General features: G+C 56.4%; 1 protein-coding gene across 1 annotated transcript; it reads left to right on the forward strand.

Annotated features, from left to right (window-relative positions):
* LOC145339605 (uncharacterized) lies at positions 1-22,468 on the forward strand. Its single transcript, XM_080184105.1, has 2 exons — positions 1-46; positions 20,937-22,468. The coding sequence occupies exon 2, from the start codon at positions 20,960-20,962 to the stop codon at positions 22,466-22,468; it is 1,509 nt and encodes a 502-aa protein (XP_080040231.1). The 5' UTR covers positions 1-46; positions 20,937-20,959.
* The last annotated feature ends 2,452 nt before the right edge of the window (positions 22,469-24,920 follow it).

Here is a 24,920-nt window from a genome sequence, read left to right on the forward strand (position 1 = left end):
GCCTCCGACAGAGAGGGAGCGCATCGGCCGTTGGAATTGGAGGGAGGTAGGAGAGAGAGAGAGCGGCCTCTCCCGACATCTTGTGGCCGCTGGGCACTGTGTCCGAGCTGCCGGGCCAGTCCTGGTTCCGGTCGGAGTAGTTTTAGAGAGGGTGGATAGAGGCGGCGGCCGGGCCGCCATGTTGTCGCTTCCCTTTCGGATTGACTACTCAAAATGGCGGCGGGTGTGGGGAGTCGGCGCATGCGCATTGGCCCAGGCTGATGGATAGAGGGCTTGCTGGAGCGCGCGGCATTGTGGGTGCTGTCTCCTTCCATTCCCCTGTCTGCCCCCACCATCCCTCTCTCAGTGAGATTCCTGTTTCTCCACCCTCCCTCTCCTCCTCCCCCCACCCACTGCTCCAGAATGGTCATTCCCTTGGGAAAAAGTTGGATTTCTTAAAAAAATTCTTTCCACCCTCGCTGTGACTGTAACACTATATTCTGCTCCCTCTTCTTTCCTTCTTTATGAACGGTATGCTTTGTCTGTGTACCGCACAAGAAACAATACTTTTCACCGTATGTTAATACACGTGACAATAATAAATCAAATCATGTCACATTAAGTTGATCTTTCTCTACACCCTAGCTATGAGTATAACACTATATTCTGCACCCTCCTTTCCTTCTCTATGAATGGTATGCTTTGTCTGTATAGTGTGCAAGAAACAATACTTTTCACTGTATGCTTATACACGTGATAATAAATCAAATTGCATTATGTTTACCTTTATACACTAGCTATGACTGTAGCACTACATTCTGCACCCTGTCTATTCCTTCCCCCATGTAGTCTATGAACTGTATGCTTTGTCTGTGTAGCGCACAAGAAACAATACTTTTCACTGTATCCCAATACTTGGAACAATAATAAATCAAACCAAATTGCATTAAGTTGATCTTTCTCCTCACCCTAGCTGTGACTGTAACACTACATTCTGCACCCTCTCCTTTCCCTCTCTATGAACAGTATGCTTTGTCTGTAAAGCGCACAAGAAACAATACTTTTCACTGTATGTTAATACATGTGACAGTAATAAATCAAAATGGTAATACAGTGGTTAGCACTGCTGCTTCACAGCTCCAGGGACCTGGGTTGAATTCCCGGCTTGGATCACTGTTTGTGCGGAGTCTCACGTTCTCTCCGTGTCTGTGTGGGTTTCCTCCGCGTGCTCCAGTTTCCTCCCATACTCCAAAGATGTGCTGGGTAGGGTGGATTGGCCATGCTAAATTGTCCCTTAGTGTCCAACTTTGGAGTACAGGGGGAAACTGGAACAGTCAGGCAGACACGGTGGGGGAGAACAGTTCCACATTCCCGCCCTCTCCCCATAACCCTTAATCCCCTCGCTTATCAAAAACCCATCAACCCGCGTCTTAAAAATATTTAGCGAGGCAGCCTCCACCACTTCAACGGGCAGAGAATTCCAGAGATTCACCACCCTTTGAGTGAAGAAGTTCCTCCTCAACTCTGTTCTAAACCGCCCCCCCTTTATCTTGAGGCTGTGCCCCCTAGTCCTACTGTCCTTTCTGAGCGGGAAGAGCCTCTCCACCTCTATCCTATCCATCCCATTCATCATCTTAAATGTCTCAATGAGATCTCCCCTCATTCTTCTAAACTCTAACGAGTACAAGCCTAGTTTATTCAGCCTCTCCTCAAAGTTCAACCCCCTCAACTCCGGAATCAGCCTAGTAAACCTCCTCTGCACTCCCTCCAAGGCCAAAATATCCTTGCGTAAGTGCGGCGACCAAAACTGCACACAGTACTCCAGCTGCGGCCTCACCAGTGCCCTATACAGTTGCAGCAAGATCTCCCTACTTTTATATTCAATCCCCCTCGCTATGAAGGCCAGCATCCCATTCGCCTTCCTGACCACCTGCTGCACCTGCAAGCTGGGTTTTTGCGACTCATGCACAAGGACCCCGAGGCCCCTCTGCACCGTCGCTTGCTGCAGTTTTTTGCCACGTAAGTAATAGTCCTTCCTACCATTATTCCTACCAAAGTGGACAACCTCACATTTGCCAACATTAAATTCCATTTGCCAGTTCCTGGCCCATTCGCCCAGCCTATCTAGATCCTTCTGCAGACTCTCCACACCCTCCGCGCAATTTGCTGTTCCACCAATCTTGGTGTCATCAGCAAATTTCGACACCATACACTCAGTTCCCTCCTCCAGATCATCTATATAAATGGTGAATAGCTGAGGCCCCAGCACCGACCCCTGGGGCACTCCACTAGTCACCAACCGCCAATCCGAATAGCACCCATTGACCCCCACTCTCTGCCTCCTATTTGACAGCCAATCCTCTACCCACGCTAAACCCTACTCCCAACTCCATGCCCCCGACCTTCTGCAATAACCTCTTGTGAGGCACCTTGTCAAACGCCTTCCGAAAATCAAGAAAGACCACATCCACCGGCTCTCCTCTATCCACCGCCCTAGACACATCCTCATAGAATTCCAATAAATTCGTCAGACACGACTTCCCCTTAACGAAACCGTGCTGCGTCTGCTCTATCAAACAGTTCTCCTCAAGATGCCTCGCTATTTTCTCCTTGATCACGGATTCTAACATTTTTCCGACAACAGACGTTAAACTAACCGGCCTATAATTCCCTGCCTTTTACCTGTGACCCTTCTTAAACAACGGCGTAACATTAGCCGTTTTCCAATCTTCCGGCACTTCCCCGGAATCCAGCGACATTTGGAAAATAATCACCAAGGCTGAGTCACCTGAGGCTGGTACGGAACCCGGGTCCCTGGACCTGTGAGGGAGCAGCACTAACCACCACACTGCCTGTCGCTGGAATCAAGAGGAGTAACAGAGGAAACCTCTCAAAGGGGGTGTCCACCATCGAGAGGATGTGGAGGCACTCTCGATTTCACTGAGGGAGTGGGGTGAGAGAGGACGGGAGATCCACAGTTTCAGGAGTGGGAAGAACGTTCTGAAGAAACTAGAATTGTCAGTTCTGCATTTCTATCCTGTACTGACTGTAATGTAAAATCCTTTTCCAGGTGAGGATTTACAGACAGAAATCTCAAATCAAACATCACATCAACATCTGACAAACTCATGTTCATCAGGATCGGAATATCATCGACCTGTCAACACAGAAGGAAAAACGTTTCTTCGTTCTGTCCGCTTCAGAAGGCTTTAAACATCAGTGTGACTGGCAAATCGCTGAGAGACACACACACACACCCCTCCACACACACACACACACCCCCCCCACACACACACACACACACAGCCCTGAGTGAGAGTGCACTGAGTGTGGAAAGAGCTTCTTTTGATTGGATTTATTATTGTCACATATATTAACATCCAGTGAAAAGTATTGTTTCTTGCATGCTATACAAAGCATACCGTTCATAGAGAAGGAAAGGAGAGGGTGCAGAATGTAGTGTTACAGTCACAGCGAGGGTGTAGAGAAAGATCAGCTTAATGCGAGGTAGGTCCATTCAAAAGTCTGACAGCAGCAGGGAAGAAGCTGTTCTTGAGTCGGTCGGTACGGGACCTCAGACTTTTGTATCTTTTTCCCGACGGATGAAGGTGGAAGAGAGAATGTCCGGGGTGTGTGGGGTCCTTAATTATACCGGCTGCTTTTCCTGAGGCAGCGGGAAGTGTAGACAGAGTCAATGGATGGGAGGTTGGTTTGTGTGATGGATTGGGCTACATTCACGACGTTTTGTAGTTCCTTGCGGTCTTGGGCAGAGCAGGAGCCCAGACCGAGCTGTGATACAACCAGAAAGGAGGCTTTCTATGGGGCATCTGTAAAAGTTGGTGAGAGTCGTAGCTGACATGCCAAATTTTCTTAACCAAGTACATAGCCTGAAAATACATCGCAGCATTCACAACAGGGGAGAGACTGCACCCGTGTGTGGACCAGGCTTCAACTGAAACTTTGGAGAGACAGGAAGACACTAGAACTGTGGGTTGCAAAGTGCATCTGTTCTTTGATGCCTCCGTGATGAGAGGCAACTAGGTCACAAGATCATCGGTGATAGGATTGGGATCGGCCATTCAGCCCATCGAGACTGTTGTTCAATAAGATCATGGTTGACCCGAGTGCAACCTCAACTCCACTTTCCTAGCTGTCTCCCACAGTAACCCTCGATCGTTCCCTTGTCCATGAGTAATCTCTCTGTCTCTTACTCGGACCTCGAACCTTTCGGCAGGAGGAGATCTTGTCAGCAAGGATCATCAGGGTCTGAGCATTTGTGTTTGAGTGCGGACTGATGATGAAAGAACAAAGAACAGTACAGGAAACAGGCCCTTCGCCCTACAAGCCCGCGCCGCCCATTTCAACACACTGAGTGCCTCACTGAAGTCCCTCGTCAACGCTCCCGTCCACCTCCAGTGGAACTCCACAATAAAGGGGGTGGAAATTTAGGGAATTATATGTGCGCCAGGTTAAGGGAGATCCAATTCAGGGACAATTTATTGACGCCAATCAGCCTAAAAAGCACGTTTATGGGATGTGGGAGGAAACCGGAGCACCCGGAGAAAACCCACGCAAGCACGGGGAGAATGTGCAGACTCCCACAGACATTGATCCGGAGATCTGACCCGAGTCTCTGTAACTGTACAGCAGACAGTGATTATCACTGAGCTGTCGTGCTGCCCGTCAGTTGGTCCAGATTAAACGTACACTAACGACGTGAAGAAGAGCTCAGTGTCACTGACCAGGTGTCCTTACTCTGCGCTGGCTGTGGGGGGAGAGACAGGGGGCAGACCCCAGGCTGCAGACTCGCCCAGGGGGTTGACGCCGAGGGGCCTTTCTCCTGCCCAGCCTGCGGGGAGCGCTTCACCCACTCGTCCGACCTGCTGAAACGTCAGCGTGTCCTCACAGAACTGTCGAGGGAGGCAGGGGAGCAGTGTGGGATTCTGCTATTATTGCTGTCCTTAATCACCTGACTGATCCCCTCGCTTTCACTGACCCAGGGTTCACTGAGCTGAACACCTGCCAAGTGCATCAGCTCCCTCCTCAAACGGGTGTTCCATTCACTTCCTTGATGCCTCCGTGATAAGAGGCAACTAGGTCACAAGATCATGGAATCTGTGCAAAGCAGGAGGAGGCCATTCAGCTCATCCGGTCTGCATCCGACTCATCGACGGAATATCTTAACCAGGCCCTGTTCTCGTAACCCCATATATTTACTCCACTAATCCATCTAACCCTGCACACCATTGGACATTAAGGAGCAATTTAACACGGCCAATCCAGCAAGACTGATGGTGTAGTGAACAGTGAAGGAAGTTATCTCCTATTGCAACGGGATCTTGGTCAATTGGGCCAGTGGGCTGACGAATGGCAGATGAAGTTTAATTTAGATAAATGTGAGGTGATGCATTATGGTCGATTGAACCAGGGCAGGACTTAGTTAATGGTAGGGTGTTGGGGAGAGTTACAGAACAAAGAGATCTAGGGGGACAGATTCATAGCTCCTTGAAAGTGGAGTCACAGGTGGACAGAATGGTGAAGAAGGCATTCGGCATGCTTGGTTTCATCGGTCAGAACATTGAATACAGGAGTTGGGACGTCTTGTTGAAGTTGTACAAAACATTGGTAAGGCCACACTTGGAATACTGTGTACAATTCTGGTCACCCTATTATAGAAAGGATATTATTAAACTAGAAAGAGTGCAGAAAAGATTTACTAGGATGTTACCGGGACTTGATGGATTGAGTTATAAGGAGAGGCTGGATAGACTGGGACTTTTTCCTCTGGAGCGTAGGAGGCTGAGGGGTGATCTTATAGAGGTCTATAAAATAATGAGGGGCACAGATCAGCGAGATAGTCAATATCTTTTCCCAAAGGTAGGGGAGTCTAAAACTAGAGGGCAGAGGTTTAAGGTGAGAGGGGAGAGATACAAAAGTGTCCAGAGGGGCAATTTTTTCACCCAGAGGGTGGTGAGTGTCTGGAACGAGTTGCCAGAGGCAGTAGTAGAGACGGGTACAATTTTATCTTTTAAAAAGCATTTAGACAGTTACATGGGTACGATGGGTATAGAGGGATATGGGCCAAATGTGGGCAATTGGGATTAGCTTAGGGGTTTAAAAAAAAGGGCAGCATGGAGAAGTTGGGCCGAAGGGTCTGTTTGCATGCTGTAAACCTCTATGACTCTCTGTGGTAGTGAAATCCATGCATTCACAGGAGATGCATTGAAGGAAACACTGGATAAACACACGAGAGAGCTGAATAGGAGATGCCTGTGTTGGGGAAAGGCGAGGGAGGGGGCTGGAGTCCACGGCGGATAATAAATACTGATGCAGACCCATCAGAATCGACTGGTCACTATCTCAACTGCGCGTGGTTCCACGGGTGTGAGCTTCACACAGACTGGGGAGGTGGGGAGCAGTGGGAGAAGCATCCTGGTCGTCATGCCAACGGAACCCATCAACCAGTGGTGGAGAAAACCCAGCCTTGATCCCGAGGGAGAGGAAACTGGTTCAAGACACAGGGGGTGAACAGGATTTAAGATTCTTCTGATCACCACGTTACAGGAATCGAACCCAGGTCCCTGGCGCTGTGAGACAGCAGTGCTAACCCACTGTGTCACTGTGCCCCCGGGAATCGAACCCAGGTCCCTGGCGCTGTGAGGCAGCAGTGCTAACTCACTGTGTCACCGTGCCCTCGGGAATCGAACCTGGTCCCTGGCTCTCTGGCTCTGTGAGGCAGCAGTGCTAACCCACTGTGTCACCGTGCCCCTGGGAATCGCACCCGGGTCCCTGGCGCTGCGAGACAGCAGTGCTAACCCACTGTGTCACCGTGCCCCCCGGGAATCGAACGCTAACCCACTGTGTCACTGTGCCCCTGGGAATCGAACCCGGGTCCCTGGTGCTGTGAGACAGCAGCGCTAACCCACTGTGTCACCGTGCCCCCGGATATCGAACCCGGGTCCCTGGCGCTGTGAGGCAGCAGTGCTAACCCACTGTGTCACCGTGCCCCCGGGAATCGAACCCGGGTCCCTGGCGCTGTGAGACAGCAGTGCTAACCCACTGTGTCACCGTGCCCCCAGGAATCTAAACCGGATCCCTGACACTGTGAGACAGCAGTGTTAACGCACTGTGTCACCGTGCCTCCGGGAATCGACCCCGGGTCCCTGGCGCTGTGAGGCAGTAGTGCTAACCCACTGTGACACCGTGCCCCCCGGGAATCGAACCCGGTTCCCTGGCGCTGTGAGATAGCAGCGCTAACCCACTGTGTCACCGTGCCCCTGGGAATCGAACCCGGGTCCCTGGCGCTGTGAGGCAGCAGTGCTAACCCACTGTGACACCGTGCCCCTGGGAAACGTACCCGGGTACCTGGCGCTGTGAGACAGCAGTGCTAACCCACTGTGTCACCATGCTCCCGGGAATCGAACCCGGGTCCCTGGTGCTGTGAGGCAGCAGTGCTAACCCACTGTGTCACCGTGCCCCCGGGAATAGACTAGGCTTGTACTCGTTAGAATTTAGAAGAATGAGGGGAGATCTCATTGAGACGTATAAGATGATGAATGGGATGGACAGGATAGAGGTGGAGAGACTCTTCCCGCTCAAAAAAGACAGTAGGACTAGGGGGCACAGCCTCAAGATAAAAGGGGGGCGGTTTAGAACGGAGTTGAGGAGGAACTTCTTCACTCAAAGGGTGGTGAATCTCTGGAATTCTCTGCCCGTTGAAGTGGTGGAGGCTGCCACGCTAAATATTTTTAAGACGCGGGTTGATGGGTTTTTGATAAGAGAGGGGATTAAGGGTTATGGGGAGAAAGCGGGAAAGTGGAACTGAGCAGCGACAGATCAGCCATGATCTTATTGAATGGCGGGGCAGGCTCGAGGGGCTGGATGGCCTACTCCTGCTCCTATTTCTTATGTTCTTATGTCACCGTGCCCCTGGGAATCGAACCCGGGTCCCTGTGTGCTGTGAGACAGCAGTGCTAACCCACTGTGTCACCGTGCCCCCGGGAATCGAACCCGGGTCCCTGACACTGTGAGACAGCAGTGCTAACCCACTGTGTCACCGTGCCCCCGGGAATCAAACCCGGCCCCTGGCGCTGTGAGAGAGCAGTGCTAGCCCACTGTGTTACCGTGCCCCCAGGAATCGAACCCGGGTCCCTGGCGCTGTGAGACAGCAGCGCTAACCCACTGTGTCACTGTGCCCCCGCGAATCAAACCCGGGTCCCTGGTGCTGTGAGGCAGCAGTGCTAACCCACTGTGTCACCGTGCCCCCGGGAATCAAACCTGGGTCCCTGGCACTGTGAGACAGCAGTGCTAACCCACTGTGTCACCGTGCCCCCCGGGAATCGAACCCGGGTACCTGGCGCTGTGAGACAGCAGTGTTAACCCACTGTGTCACCGTGCCCCCGGGAATCGAACCCGGGTACCTGGCGCTGTGAGACAGCAGTGCTAACCCACTGTGTCACCGTGCCCCCGGGAATCGAACCCGGGTACCTGGCGCTGTGAGACAGCAGTGCTAACCCACTGTGTCACCGTGCCCCTGGGAAACGAACCCGGGAACCTGGCGCTGTGAGACAGCAGTGCTAACCCACTGTGTCACCGTGCCCCTGAGAAACGAACCCGGGTACCTGGCGCTGTGAGACAGCAGTGCTAACCCACTGTGTCACCATGCTCCCGGGAATCGAACCCGGGTCCCTGGTGCTGTGAGGCAGCAGTGCTAACCCACTGTGCCACCGTGCCCCCGGGGAATCGAACCCGGGTCCCTGGTGCTGTGAGGCAGCAGTGCTAACCCACTGTGACACCGTGCCCCCGGGAATCGAACCCGGGTCCCTGGCGCTGTGAGACAGCAGTGCTAACCCACTGTGTCACCGTGTCCCCGGGAATCGAACCCGGGTCCCTGGCGCTGTGAGACAGCAGTGCTAACCCACTGTGTCACCGTGTCCCCGGGAACCGAACCCGGGTCCCTGGTGCTGTGAGGCAGCAGTGCTAACCCACTGTGTCACCGTGCGCCCGGGAATCGAACCCGGGTCCCTGGCGCTGTGAGACAGCAGTGTTAACCCACTGTGTCACCGTGCGCCCGGGAATCGAACCCGGGTCCCTGGCGCTGTGAGACAGCAGCGCTAACCCACTGTGTCACCGTGCCCCCGGGAATCGAACCCGGGTCCCTGGCGCTGTGAGACAGCAGTGTTAACCCACTGTATCACCGTGCGCCCGGGAATCGAACCCGGGTCCCTGGCGCTGTGAGACAGCAGTGTTAACCCACTGTGTCACCGTGCGCCCGGGAATCGAACCCGGGTCCCTGGCGCTGTGAGACAGCAGTGCTAACCCACTGTGTCACCGTGCGCCTGGGAATCGAACCCGGGTCCCTGGCGCTGTGAGACAGCAGTGTTAACCCACTGTGTCACCGTGTCCCCGGGAATCGAACCCGGGTCCCTGGCGCTGTGAGACAGCAGTGTTAACCCACTGTGTCACCGTGCCCCCTGGGAATCGAACCCGGGTCCCTGGCGCTGTGAGACAGCAGTGCTAACCCACTGAGTCACCGTGCCCCCGGGAATCGAACCCGGGTCCCTGGCGCTGTGAGACAGCAGTGCTAACCCACTGTGTCACCGTGCCCCCGGGGAATCGAACCCGGGTCCCTGGCGCTGTGAGACAGCAGTGCTAACCCACTGTGTCACCGTGCCCCCGGGAATCGAACCCGGGTCCCTGGCGCTGTGAGACAGCAGTGCTAACCCACTGTGTCACCGTGCCCCCGGGGAATCGAACCCGGGTCCCTGGCGCTGTGAGACAGCAGTGCTAACCCACTGTGTCACCGTGCCCCCGGGAATCGAACCCGGGTCCCTGGCGCTGTGAGACAGCAGTGCTAACCCACTGTGTCACCATGCCTCCAGGAATTGAACCCGGGTCCCTGGCGCTGTGAGACAGCAGTGCTAACCCACTGTGTCACCGTGCCCCCGGGAATCGAACCCGGGTCCCTGGCTCTGTGAGACAGCAGTGCTAACCCACTGTGTCACCGTGCCCCCCGGGAATCGAACCCGGGTCCCTGGCACTGTGAGACAGCAGTGCTAACCCACTGTGTCACCGTGCCCCCGGGGAATCGAACCCGGGTCCCTGGCACTGTGAGACAGCAGCGCTAACCCACTGTGTCACCGTGCCCCCGGGAATCGAACCCGGGTCCCTGGCGCTGTGAGACAGCAGCGCTAACCCACTGTGTCACCGTGCCCCCGGGAATCGAACCCGGGTCCCTGGCGCTGTGAGACAGCAGTGCTAACCCACTGTGTCACCGTGCCCCCGGGAATCGAACCCGGGTCCCTGGCGTTGTGAGACAGCAGTGCTAACCCACTGTGTCACCGTGCCCCCCGGGAATCGAACCCGGGTCCCTGGCGCTGTGAGACAGCAGTGCTAACCCACTGTGTCACCGTGCCCCCGGGAATCGAACCCGGGTCCCTGGCGGTGTGAGACAGCAGTGCTAACCCACTGTGTCACCGTGCCCCCGGGAATCGAACCCGGGTCCCTGGCGCTGTGAGACAGCAGTGCTAACCCACTGTGTCACCGTGCCCCCGGGAATCAAACCCGGGTCCCTGGCGCTGTGAGACAGCAGTGCTAACCCACTGTGTCACCGTGCGCCTGGGAATCGAACCCGGGTCCCTGGCGCTGTGAGACAGCAGTGTTAACCCACTGTGTCACCGTGTCCCCGGGAATCGAACCCGGGTCCCTGGCGCTGTGAGACAGCAGTGTTAACCCACTGTGTCACCGTGCCCCCTGGGAATCGAACCCGGGTCCCTGGCGCTGTGAGACAGCAGTGCTAACCCACTGTGTCACCGTGTCCCCGGGAATCGAACCCGGGTCCCTGGCACTGTGAGACAGCAGCGCTAACCCACTGTGTCACCGTGCCCCCGGGAATCGAACCCGGGTCCCTGGCACTGTGAGACAGCAGTGCTAACCCACTGTGTCACCGTGCCCCCGGGAATCGAACCCGGGTCCCTGGCGCTGTGAGACAGCAGCGCTAACCCACTGTGTCACCGTGCCCCCGGGAATCGAACCCGGGTCCCTGGTGCTGTGAGACAGCAGTGTTAACCCACTGTGTCACCGTGCCCCCGGGAATCGAACCCGGGTCCCTGGCACTGTGAAACAGCAGTGCTAACCCACTGTGTCACCGTGCCCCCGGGAATCAAACCCGGGTCCCTGGCAGTGTGAGACAGCAGTACTAACCCACTGTCTCACCGTGCCCCCCGGGAATTGAACCCGGGTCTTTGGCGCTGTGAGATAGCAGTGCTAACCCACTGTGTCACCGTGCCCCTGGGAATCCAACCTGGGTCCCTGGCGCTGTGAGGCAGCAGTGCTAACCCACGGTGTCACCATGCCCCTGGGAATCGAACCAGGGTACCTGGCGCTGTGAGACAGCAGTGCTAACCCACTGTGTCACCGTGCCCCCGGGAATCGAACCCGGGTCCCTGGCGCTGTGAGACAGCAGTGCTAACCCACTGTGTGACTGAATATAAAAGTAGGGAGGTCTTGCTGCAGCTGTATAAGGCATTGGTGAGGCCGCAGCTGGAGTGCTGTGTGCAGTTTTGGGCGCCGCACCTGCGCAAAGATATTTTGGCCTTGGAGGGAGTGCAGAGGAGGTTTACTAGGCTGATACCGGAGTTGAGGGGGTTGAGCTATGAGGAGAGGCTGAATAGACTAGGCTTGTACTCGTTAGAATTTAGAAGAATGAGGGGAGATCTCATTGAGACGTATAAGATGATGAATGGGATGGACAGGATAGAGGTGGAGAGACTCTTCCCGCTCAAAAAAGACAGTAGGACTAGGGGGCACAGCCTCAAGATAAAAGGGGGGCGGTTTAGAACGGAGTTGAGGAGGAACTTCTTCACTCAAAGGGTGGTGAATCTCTGGAATTCTCTGCCCGTTGAAGTGGTGGAGGCTACCACGCTAAATATTTTTAAGATGCGGGTTGATGGGTTTTTGATAAGAGAGGGGATTAAGGGTTATGGGGAGAAAGCGGGAAAGTGGAACTGAGCAGCGACAGATCAGCCATGATCTTATTGAATGGCGGGGCAGGCTCGAGGGGCTGGATGGCCTACTCCTGCTCCTATTTCTTATGTTCTTATGTCACTGTGCCCCTGGGAATCGAACCCGGGTCCCTGTGTGCTGTGAGACAGCAGTGCTAACCCACTGTGTCACCGTGCCCCCGGGTATCGAACCCGGGTCCCTGGCGCTGTGAGACAGCAGTGCTAATCCACTGTGTCACCGTGACCCCAGGAATCTAAACCGGGTCCCTGACACTGTGAGACAGCAGTGCTAACCCACTGTGTCACCGTGCCCCCGGGAATCAAACCCGGCCCCTGGCGCTGTGAGAGAGCAGTGCTAACCCACTGTGTCTCCGTGCCCCCGGGAATCGAACCCGGGTCCCTGGCGCTGTGAGGCAGCAGCGCTAGCCCACTGTGTTACCGTGCCCCCAGGAATCGAACCCGGGTCCCTGGCGCTGTGAGACAGCAGCGCTAACCCACTGTGTCACTGTGCCCCCGCGAATCAAACCCGGGTCCCTGGCACTGTGAGACAGCAGTGTTAACCCACTGTGTCACCGTGCCCCCGGGGAATCGAACCCGGGTCCCTGGCGCTGTGAGACAGCAGTGCTAACCCACTGTGTCACCGTGCCCCCCGGGAATCGAACCCGGGTCCCTGGCGCTGTGAGACAGCAGTGTTAACCCACTGTGTCACCGTGCCCCCGGGAATCGAACCCGGGTACCTGGCGCTGTGAGACAGCAGTGCTAACCCACTGTGTCACCGTGCCCCTGGGAAACGAACCCGGGTACCTGGCGCTGTGAGACAGCAGTGCTAACCCACTGTGTCACCGTGCCCCCAGGAATCGAACCCGGGTACCTGGCGCTGTGAGACAGCAGTGCTAACCCACTGTGTCACCGTGCCCCTGGGAAACGAACCCGGGTACCTGGCGCTGTGAGACAGCAGTGCTAACCCACTGTGTCACCGTGCTCCCGGGAATCGAACCCGGGTCCCTGGTGCTGTGAGGCAGCAGTGCTAACCCACTGTGTCACCGTGCCCCCGGGGAATCGAACCCGGGTCCCTGGTGCTGTGAGGCAGCAGTGCTAACCCACTGTGACACCGTGCCCCCGGGAATCGAACCCGGTTCCCTGGCGCTGTGAGACAGCAGTGCTAACCCACTGTGTCACCGTGCGCCCGGGAATCGAACCCGGGTCCCTGGCGCTGTGAGACAGCAGTGCTAACCCACTGTGTCACCGTGTCCCCGGGAATCGAACCCGAGTCCCTGGTGCTGTGAGGCAGCAGTGCTAACCCACTGTGTCACCGTGCGCCCGGGAATTGAACCCGGGTCCCTGGCGCTGTGAGACAGCAGTGTTAACCCACTGTGTCACCGTGCGCCCGGGAATCGAACCCGGGTCCCTGGCGCTGTGAGACAGCAGCGCTAACCCACTGTGTCACCGTGCCCCCGGGAATCGAACCCGGGTCCCTGGCGCTGTGAGACAGCAGTGTTAACCCACTGTGTCACCGTGCGCCCGGGAATCGAACCCGGGTCCCTGGCGCTGTGAGACAGCAGCGCTAACCCACTGTGTCACCGTGCCCCCGTGAATCGAACCCGGGTCCCTGGCGCTGTGAGACAGCAGTGTTAACCCACTGTGTCACCGTGCGCCTGGGAATCGAACCCGGGTCCCTGGCGCTGTGAGACAACAGTGTTAACCCACTGTGTCACCGTGTCCCCGGGAATCGAACCCGGGTCCCTGGCGCTGTGAGACAGCAGTGTTAACCCACTGCGTCACCGTGCCCCCTGGGAATCGAACCCGGGTCCCTGGCTCTGTGAGACAGCAGTGCTAACCCACTGTGTCACCGTGCCCCCGGGAATCGAACCCGGGTCCCTGGCGCTGTGAGACAGCAGTGCTAACCCACTGTGTCACCGTGCCCCCGGGAATCGAACCCGGGTCCCTGGCGCTGTGAGACAGCAGTGCTAACCCACTGTGTCACCGTGCTCCCGGGAATCGAACCCGGGTCCCTGGCGCTGTGAGACAGCAGTGCTAACCCACTGTGTCACCGTGTCCCCGGGAATCGAACCCGGGTCCCTGGCGCTGTGAGACAGCAGTGCTAACCCACTGTGTCACCGTGTCCCCGGGAATCGAACCCGGGTCCCTGGCGCTGTGAGACAGCAGTGCTAACCCACTGTGTCACCGTGCCCCCGGGAATCGAACCCGGGTCCCTGGCGCTGTGAGACAGCAGTGCTAACCCACTGTGTCACCGTGCCCCCGGGGAATCGAACCCGGGTACCTGGCGCTGTGAGACAGCAGTGCTAACCCACTGTGTCACCGTGCCCCTGGGAAACGAACCCGGGTACCTGGTGCTGTGAGACAGCAGTGCTAACCCACTGTGTCACCGTGCCCCTGGGAAACGAACCCGGGTACCTGGCGCTGTGAGACAGCAGTGCTAACCCACTGTGTCACCGTGCTCCCGGGAATCGAACCCGGGTCCCTGGTGCTGTGAGGCAGCAGTGCTAACCCACTGTGTCACCGTGCCCCCGGGGAATCGAACCCGGGTCCCTGGTGCTGTGAGGCAGCAGTGCTAACCCACTGTGACACCGTGCCCCCGGGAATCGAACCCGGTTCCCTGGCGCTGTGAGACAGCAGTGCTAACCCACTGTGTCACCGTGCGCCCGGGAATCGAACCCGGGTCCCTGGCGCTGTGAGACAGCAGTGCTAACCCACTGTGTCACCGTGTCCCCGGGAATCGAACCCGAGTCCCTGGTGCTGTGAGGCAGCAGTGCTAACCCACTGTGTCACCGTGCGCCCGGGAATTGAACCCGGGTCCCTGGCGCTGTGAGACAGCAGTGTTAACCCACTGTGTCACCGTGCGCCCGGGAATCGAACCCGGGTCCCTGGCGCTGTGAGACAGCAGCGCTAACCCACTGTGTCACCGTGCCCCCGGGAATCGAACCCGGGTCCCTGGCGCTGTGAGACAGCAGTGTTAACCCACTGTGTCACCGTGCGCCCGGGAATCGAACCCGGGTCCCTGGCGCTGTGAGACAGCAGCGCTAACCCACTGTGTCACCGTGCCCCCGTGAATCGAACCCGGGTCCCTGGCGCTGTGAGACAGCAGTGTTAACCCACTGTGTCACCGTGCGCCTGGGAATCGAACCCGGGTCCCTGGCGCTGTGAGACAACAGTGTTAACCCACTGTGTCACCGTGTCCCCGGGAATCGAACCCGGGTCCCTGGCGCTGTGAGACAGCAGTGTTAACCCACTGCGTCACCGTGCCCCCTGGGAATCGAACCCGGGTCCCTGGCTCTGTGAGACAGCAGTGCTAACCCACTGTGTCACCGTGCCCCCGGGAATCGAACCCGGGTCCCTGGCGCTGTGAGACAGCAGTGCTAACCCACTGTGTCACCGTGCCCCCGGGAATCGAACCCGGGTCCCTGGCGCTGTGAGACAGCAGTGCTAACCCACTGTGTCACCGTGCTCCCGGGAATCGAACCCGGGTCCCTGGCGCTGTGAGACAGCAGTGCTAACCCACTGTGTCACCGTGTCCCCGGGAATCGAACCCGGGTCCCTGGCGCTGTGAGACAGCAGTGCTAACCCACTGTGTCACCGTGTCCCCGGGAATCGAACCCGGGTCCCTGGCGCTGTGAGACAGCAGTGCTAACCCACTGTGTCACCGTGCCCCCGGGAATCGAACCCGGGTCCCTGGCGCTGTGAGACAGCAGTGCTAACCCACTGTGTCACCGTGCCCCCGGGGAATCGAACCCGGGTCCCTGGCGCTGTGAGACAGCAGTGTTAACCCACTGTGTCACCGTGCCCCCGGGAATCGAACCCGGGTCCCTGGCGCTGTGAGACAGCAGTGCTAACCCACTGTGTCACCGTGCCCCCGGGGAATCGAACCCGGGTCCCTGGCGCTGTGAGGCAGCAGTGCTAACCCACTGTGTCACCGTGCCCCCGGGAATCGAACCCGGGTCCCTGGCGCTGTGAGACAGCAGTGCTAACCCACTGTGTCACCGTGCCCCCGGGGAATCGAACCCGGGTCCCTGGCGCTGTGAGACAGCAGTGTTAACCGACTGTGTCACCGTGCCCCCGGGAATCAAACCCGGGTCCCTGGCGCTGTGAGACAGCAGTGCTAACCCACTGTGTCACCGTGTCCCCGGGAATCGAACCCGGGTCCCTGGCGCTGTGAGACAGCAGTGCTAACCCACTGTGTCACCGTGCCCCCTGGGAATCGAACCCGGGTCCCTGGCGCTGTGAGACAGCAGTGTTAACCCACTGTGTCACCGTGCCCCCGGGGAATCGAACCCGGGTCCCTGGCGCTGTGAGACAGCAGTGTTAACCCACTGTGTCACCGTGCCCCCGGGAATCGAACCCGGGTCCCTGGCGCTGTGAGGCAGCAGTGCTAACCCACTGTGTCACCGTGCCCCCGGGAATCGAACCCGGGTCCCTGGCGCTGTGAGACAGCAGTGCTAACCCACTGTGTCACCGTGTCCCCCGGGAATCGAACCCGGGTCCCTGGCACTGTGAGACAGCAGTGTTAACCCACTGTGTCACCGTGCCCCTGGGAATCGAACCCGGGTCCCTGGCGCTGTGAGACAGCAGTGCTAACCCACTGTGTCACCGTGCCCCCGGGAATCGAACCCGGGTCCCTGGCGCTGTGAGACAGCAGTGTTAACCCACTGTGTCACCGTTGAGCCCAAAAAAATCTTTTATCACCGAGAAATTGGCGGTGTCTGGATTCACTGCCGGAATAGTTGGTTGGAACAGAAACTCTAAGGGAATGCTGTGTTCCATGTCGGATGTGCTGTATAACCTGCAGGATTAGGGGCCGGAAGCCTGGAGGGTGGATTGGAATGGGTGGATGGTTTTTGAGTTTGCTTCTATTTTGACTCACAGTAGAAAGGACTGAATGGCCTCCCCCTCTCTCTCTGTAGAGCATCTGGCTGTGCGGAGTCTGCACATTCTCCCTTGTGTCTGCGTGGGTTCCTTCAGGTGCTCCGGTTCCCTCCCACAGTCCAAAGATGTGTAGGTTAGGGTGGATTGGCCATGCTAAATTGTCCCTTAGTGTCCAAAGATGTGCAGGTTAGGGTGGATTGGCCATGCTAAATTGTCCCTTAGTGTCCAAAGATGTGCAGGTTAGGGTGGATTGGCCGTGCTAAATTGTCCATTAGTGTCCAAAGATGTGCAGGTTAGGGTGGATTGGCCGTGCTAAATTGTCCATTAGCGTCCAAAGATGTGTAGGTTAGGGTGGATTGGCCGTGCTAAATTGTCCATTAGCGTCCAAAGATGTGTAGGTTAGGGTGGATTGGCCGTGCTAAATTGTCCCTTAGCGTCCAAAGATGTGCAGGTTAGGGTGGACTGGCCGTGCTAAATTGTCCCTTAGTGTCCAAAGATGTGTAGGTTAGGGTGGATTTACTATCCTGATATGATTGAGGGATTAGCAGGATAAATACTTGGGGTTCGAGGGAACAGGTCTGGGTGGGGTTGCTGCTTAGTGTCAGGGTTACAAGGAGAGGGCCTGGGTGGGATTGTGGTTGGTGCAGACTCGATGGGCCGAATGGTCTCTTCACTATAAGATTCTATGATGATGAGAGCAGGGTGGTGATGATAGAGCTGTATAAAACACTGGTTAGGCCATAACTAGAGTGTTGTGTGCAGTTCTGCTCGCTTCCCCATTGGAAGGATGTGATTGCCGTGGAGAGGGTGCGGAGGAGATTGACCGGAAGGTTCCTGGGCTAGATCATTTCAGCGGAGCAGAGAGGGCTGAGGTGGGGAGGTGTACCAGATGATGAGGGACACAGATAGGAAGAATCTTTCCCCTTTGGAACAGGGTGAATAACCAGCGGGGACAGAGATTTCGGGAGATTCGAGGAGAAATATTTTTACCCAGAGGGTGGTGGGAATCTGGAACTCTCTGCCTGAAGGGTGGGAGAGGCAGCAACCCCCACAATTTACATTTAATTTATTGTAACAGCAGAAGGTGGAAGAGAGAATGTCCAGGGTGTGTGGGATCCTTGATTGTACTCTGACTGGAGCACTGCATTCTGCACCCTCTCCTTTCCTCCTCTATGAACAGTATGCTTTGTCTGTATAGTGCACAAGAAACAATACTTTCTGCCATATCCCGATACATGGGACAATAATAAATCAAATATTAAGTTGATCTTTCTCTACACCCTAGCTGTGACTATAACATAACATTCTGCACCCTCTCCTTCTCTATGAACAGTATGCTCTGTACAATGCACAAGAAACAACACTTCCCGCTGTGTGTTAATACATGTGAGAATCGTAAACCCGATCCAATCAAATTGACCTGAGCCGTCGGGCCAATGGAAAGCTGGGAGACAGAGTGTCTGGGCCAATGGTCAGCAGACAAGGGTGGGACATTAGTGACTTTCCCCGTCCCTTCCCCCACTCCCTTCCCTCCTCCCGTGAGTTTGGTGGAAGCAGTATCCTGGATTCTCATTGTTCCCAGCCTGGGCCCTGGAGCTGCAGGCTGTGTTCAGACAGTTCCCCTTTTAAACCTCTCTCCTGTTTAAAACCAGTGTGTAGATTCATTACAAAATCCCCAGCTACAGAGAGAGAAAGACAGGCATTGATTCAATCCTGGGGGGGAAACTTTCTGTTCCCTCCTGCAGGTTTGTTTCTTAAAGTGGAGCAGCAGCTTTCCAACATCTGTGAGTAAAACCCCCAGGAAATAAAACCCCTTCTTTTATTTTCTGTGTGCACGGCTGTTAGTTATAATCTCAGATTGTGGGCAATATCCCTTCTGTATAGAAACAGTAGGGCGGTTCGTACTTAAAGGGACACTGTGTGCTGTGGGGAGGGCGGCTCGTATTTAAAGGGGCACTGCGTGCTGTGGGGAGGGAGTTTCGTACTTAAAGGGACACTGCGTGCTGTGGGGAGGGCGGCTCGTACTTAAAGGGACACTGCGTGCTGTGGGGAGGGCGGCTCGTATTTAAAGGGACACTGCGTGCTGTGGGGAGGGAGTTTCATACTTAAAGGGACACTGCGTGTTGTGGGGAGGGCGGCTCGTACTTAAAGGGACACTGCGTGCTGTGGGGAGGGCGGCTCGTATTTAAAGGGACACTGCGTGCTGTGGGGAGGGAGTTTCATACTTAAAGGGACACAGCGTGCTGTGGGGAGGGAGTTTTGTACTTAAAGGGACACTGCGTGCTGTGCGGAGGGCAGTTCGTACTTAAAGGGACACTGCGTGCTGTGGGGAGGGCGATTCGTACTTAAAGGGACACTGCGTGCTGTGGGGAGGGTGGCTTGTACTTAAAGGGACACTGCGTGCTGTGGGGAGGGTGGCTTGTACTTAAAGGGACACTGCGTGCTGTGGGGAGGGTGGCTTTTACTTAAAGGGACACTTGCCTGTGAGGAGGCGAGGATGTTGAGACAGGTTCTTAGAATATCGAATTTTACAGTACAGAAAGAGGCCGTTCGGTCCATCGAGTCCGCACCAACCACAATCCCACCCAGGTCTTATGGTCTAACCTGCACATCTCAGGACACTAAGGGGCAATTTAGCACGGCCAATCCACCCTAACCTGCACATCTTTGGACACTAAGGGACAATTTAGCACGGCCAATCCACCCTAACCTACACATCTTTGGACACTAAGGGACAATTTAGCACGGCCAATCCACCCTAACCTACACATCTTTGGACACTAAGGGACAATTTAGCATGGCCAATCCACCCTAACCTGCACATCTTTGGACACTAAGGGGCAATTTAGCATGGCCAATCCACCCTAACCTGCACATCTTTGGACACTAAGGGACAATTTAGCACGGCCAATCCACCCTAACCTACACATCTTTGGACACTAAGGGACAATTTAGCACGGCCAATCCACCCTAACCTGCACATCTTTGGACACTAAGGGACAATTTAGCACGGCCAATCCACCCTAACCTGCACATCTTTGGACACTAAGGGACAATTTAGCATGGCCAATCCACCCTAACCTACACATCTTTGGACACTAAGGGACAATTTAGCACGGCCAATCCACCCTAACCTACACATCTTTGGACACTAAGGGACAATTTAGCACGGCCAATCCACCCTAACCTGCACATCTTTGGACACTAAGGGACAATTTAGCACGGCCAATCCACCCTAACCTGCACATCTTTGGACACTAAGGGACAATTTAGCACGGCCAATCCACCCTAACCTGCACATCTTTGGACACTAAGGGACAATTTAGCATTTTTATACAGACAAAGCATAACGTTCTTAGAGAACAAAGGGGAGAAGGATTTGATTTGATTTATTATTGTCACAAAAGACCATAAAACACAGGGACAGAATGAGGCCACTCGGCCCATTGAGTCTGCTCCCCCATTCAATCATGGCTGATATTTTTCTCATCCCCATTCTCCTGCCTTTTCCCCATAACCCCGATCCCCTTATTCATCAAGACCCTATCCATCTCTGTCTTAAAGACACTCAATGACCCGGCCCTCCACAGCCTTCTGCGGCAAAGAGTTCCACACATTCCCCACTCTCTGGCTGAGGTCTATAAAATAATGAGGGGCACAGATCAGCGAGGTAGTCAATATCTTTTCCCAAAGGTAGGGGAGTCTAAAACTAGAGGGCAGAGGTTTAAGGTGAGAGGGGAGAGATACAAAAGTGTCCAGAGGGGCAATTTTTTCACCCAGAGGGTGGTGAGTGTCTGGAACAAGCTGCCAGAGGCAGTAGTAGAGACGGGTACAATTTTATCTTTTAAAAAGCATTTACCCAGTTACCTGGGTACGATGGGTATAGAGGGATACGGGACAAATGTGGGCAATTGGGATTAGCTTCGGGGTTTCTATAAAATGGAGTGACATGGACAAGTTGGGCCGAGGGGCCTGTTTCCATGCTGTAAACCTCTGTGACTCAGAATCCTCACCCATTGCTCACAGGACAAGCCCTTCGTTCTCAGTTCGATTTTATTTACTTTGTCCCCACAGGACTCCGGGGAGGCGAGGGACCAATGATGGGGAGTCCGAACTGCGCCTCCCCCGAGGGTCTGGTGGAGGGGGAGACGGAGAGCCGGCAGACGGCAGAGTTTGGTGACGGAGGGAGTCCGAACCGCGCCTCCCCCGAGGGTCTGGTGGAGAGGGAGACGGAGAGCCGGCAGACGGTGGAGTTTGGTGACGGAGGGAGTCCGAACCGCGCCTCCCTCGAGGATCTGGTGGAGGGGGAGACGGAGAGCCGGCAGACGGTGGAGTTTGGTGACGGAGGGAGTCCGAACCGCGCCTCCCCCGAGGGTCTGGTGAAGGGGGAGACGGAGAGCCGGCAGACGGTGGAGTTTGGTGACGGAGGGAGTCCGAACCGCGCCTCCCCCGAGGGTCTGGTGGAGGGGGAGACGGAGAGCCGGCAGACGGTGGAGTTTGGTGACGGAGGGAGTCCGAACCGCGCCTCCCCCGAGGGTCTGGTGGAGGGGGAGACGGAGAGCCAGCAGACGGTGGAGTTTGGTGACGGAGGGAGACCGAACCGCGCCTCCCCCGAGGGTCTGGTGGAGGGGGAGACGGAGAGCCGGCAGACGGTGGAGTTTGGTGACGGAGGGAGTCCGAACCGCGCCTCCCTCGAGGGTCTGGTGGAGGGGGAGACGGAGAGCCGGCAGACGGTGGAGTTTGGTGACGGAGGGAGTCCGAACCGCGCCTCCCCCAAGGGTCTGGTGGAGGGGGAGACGGAGCCCTGGCAGGTGGCAGTGTTGGCCCCCGATGAGCGCCGCCGGCACAAGTGCCTGGCCTGCGGGCGCGCCTTCAGCCGCCCCTCCAACCTGGCACGGCACCGGTGCAGCCAGAGCGGAGAGGACGAGCCTCACCGTTGTGAGGAGTGTGGGGCTGGGTTCCGGTTGGCCAGTGAGCTGGCGGAACACCGGCCCAGCCACGGCGGGGCGAGGCCCTTCGCCTGCTCCGAGTGCGGCAAGCGCTTCACCCGCTCCTCCCACCTGCTGACCCACCGGCGGGTCCACACGGGGGAGCGCCCCTACCCCTGCGCCGTCTGTGGGAAAGGCTTTAACCAGTCCTCGAACCGCCTGCGGCACCAGAGGGTGCACGCCGGGGAGAGGCTCTTTGTCTGCCCGCTGTGTGGTGACGGTTTCACCGACTCTTCCACCCTCCTCCGGCACCGCCGCCTCCACACCGGGGAGCGGCCCTTCGCCTGCTCCGAGTGCGGCAAGCGTTTCACCCGCTCCTCCCACCTGCGTACCCACCGCCGCCTCCACACCGGGGAGCGGCCCTACCCCTGCCCGGACTGCGGGCGCCGGTTCACCCAGTCCTCCCACCTACTGAGCCACCGCCACGTCCACTCCCCCCAGCGCCCCTTCCAGTGCCCGCTGTGTGGCCGGGGGTTTGTCCAGCTCTCCCACATGCTGAACCACCGCTTCGCCCACACCGAGGAGGAGGGGGAGGAGGGGGAGGGGGCGTCCCCCAACCCGCCCTCCTCCGCGGAGGCCGAGGGAAAGCCCCGGGGTCTCCCGCAGAAAGCTCAGTGAACCTGGGGGGGGTGGGGGGGCGTTGGTGGGGCATCAGGTTTGCAGGGACAGTTCACTCAGTCACCCTCCCCCACAACCCCCTTCCCCACCCCGTGGCACCACACCACAACCTCAACAGCCCTCGGGGTGGGGGGGGGCGCAATCTACACTGATAATCCGTTTCAATATCCTGACTCCACACCCCCCCCCCCAACATATCCTGCAATCCCTTTAGCCCCAAGGCCCTTCAGCCCAACTTGTCCATTCCATCCCTTTTTTTAAACCCCTAAGCTAATCCCAATTGCCCACATTTGGCCCATATCCCTCTATACCCATCGTACCCATGTAACTGTCTAAATGCTTTTTAAAAGATAAAATTGTACCCGTCTCTACTACTACCTCTGGCAGCTCGTTCCAGACACTCACCACCCTCTGGGTGAAAAAATTGCCCCTCTGGACACTTTTGTATCTCTCCCCTCTCACCTTAAACCTCTGCCCTCTAGTTTTAGACTCCCCTACCTTTGGGAAAAGATATTGACTATCTCGCTGATCTGTGCCCCTCATTATTTTATAGACCTCTATAAGATCACCCCTCAGCCTCCTACACTCCAGAGAAAAAAGTCCCAGTCTATCCAGCCTCTCCTTATAACTCAATCCATCAAGTCCCGGTAACATCCTAGTAAATCTTTTCTGCACTCTTTCTAGTTTAATAATATCCTTTCTATAATAGGGTGACCGGAACTGTACACACTTCTATTATATTTGACACGGCCAATCCACCGAACCTACACATCTTTCAGACTATGGGAGTAAACCGGAGTGCCCGGAGGAAACCCACGCAGACATGGGGAGAACATGCAGACTCCACGCAGACAATGACCCAAGCTGGGAATCGAACCCGGGTCCCTGGCGCTGTGAGGCAGCAGCGCTAACCCACTGTGTCACCGTGCCCCCCGGGAATCGAACCCGGGTCCCTGGCGCTGTGAGACAGCAGCGCTAACCCACTGTGTCACCGTGCCCCCGGGAATCGAACCCGGGTCCCTGGCGCTGTGAGGCAGCAGCGCTAACCCACTGTGTCACCGTGCCCCCGGGGAATCGAACCCGGGTCCCTGGCACTGTGAGACAGCAGCGCTAACCCACTGTGTCACCGTGCCCCCGGGAATCGAACCCGGGTCCCTGGCGCTGTGAGACAGCAGCGCTAACCCACTGTGTCACCGTGCCCCCGGGAATCGAACCCGGGTCCCTGGCGCTGTGAGACAGCAGCGCTAACCCACTGTGTCACCGTGCCCCTGGGAATCGAACCCGGGTCCCTGGCGCTGTGAGACAGCAGTGCTAACCCACTGTGTCACCGTGCCCCCGGGAATCGAACCCGGGTCCCTGGCTCTGTGACACAGCAGTGCTAACCCACTGTGTCACCGTGCCCCCGGGAATCGAACCCGGGTCCCTGGCGCTGTGAGACAGCAGTGCTAACCCACTGTGTCACCGTGCCCCCGGGAATCGAACCCGGGTCCCTGGCGCTGTGAGGCAGCAGCGCTAACCCACTGTGTCACCGTGCCCCCCGGGAATCGAACCCGGGTCCCTGGCGCTGTGAGACAGCAGCGCTAACCCACTGTGTCACCGTGTCCCCGGGAATCGAACCCGGGTCCCTGGCGCTGTGAGACAGCAGTGCTAACCCACTGTGTCACCGTGCGCCTGGGAATCGAACCCGGGTCCCTGGCTCTGTGAGACAGCAGCGCTAACCCACTGTATCACTGTGCCGCCCGTGAGTTGCAGAGACTGAGTCCATCTGAGAGGAAATCTTTCTCCCTCATCTCTGTGTGAGAGGGGTCACCCCCTTTATTTTCAAACAGTGAACACCCCCCCCCCCCCCCCCAACAAACATCCTCTCTACATGCACCCTGTCCAGATGCTTGCGCACCCCCCCCCCCCCCCGGCTCAGGATCTTAAAGGTTTTGAACATGTCACCCCTCTCCCTCTTCTAAACTCCAGCAGGTACACAAACCTGGCTTGTCCCAGACCTTTCCCCTTCTCCAAATGGTTTCCAACACACGAACATCGTTCTTCAATAGAGTGACGCTGTGCTGGTCACTCGTGGTCAAAACTGTCGGGGGCGGAAGAGAACCCAAACCAACAGGAATTTTCCTTTTCTTCGGGTAACTGTGAAAAGTGTTGGGGAACGTAGTTTGCAACAAATGTACAAAACTGGAATAAAAATATTCTTCCTTAAAGTTTGTTTATTCATCGCAAGTAAAGCTTACGTTAACGCTGCAATGAAGTTACTGGTTTGAGAAAGGATAGACTGGCACTGGAGGGGGTGCAGAGGAGATTCACTCGGTTGATTCCGGAGTTGAGAGGGTTGGATTATGAGGAGAGACTGAGTAGACTGGGGCGATACTCACTGGAATTCAGAAGAATGAGGGGAGATCTTATAGAAACATGTAAGATGATGAAGGGAATCGATAAGATAGAAGCA

Source organism: Carcharhinus amblyrhynchos, unplaced genomic scaffold (genome assembly GCF_965287045.1).
Source record: "Carcharhinus amblyrhynchos unplaced genomic scaffold, sCarAmb.v2.hapA scaffold_567, whole genome shotgun sequence".
Lineage (NCBI taxonomy): Eukaryota > Metazoa > Chordata > Chondrichthyes > Carcharhiniformes > Carcharhinidae > Carcharhinus > Carcharhinus amblyrhynchos.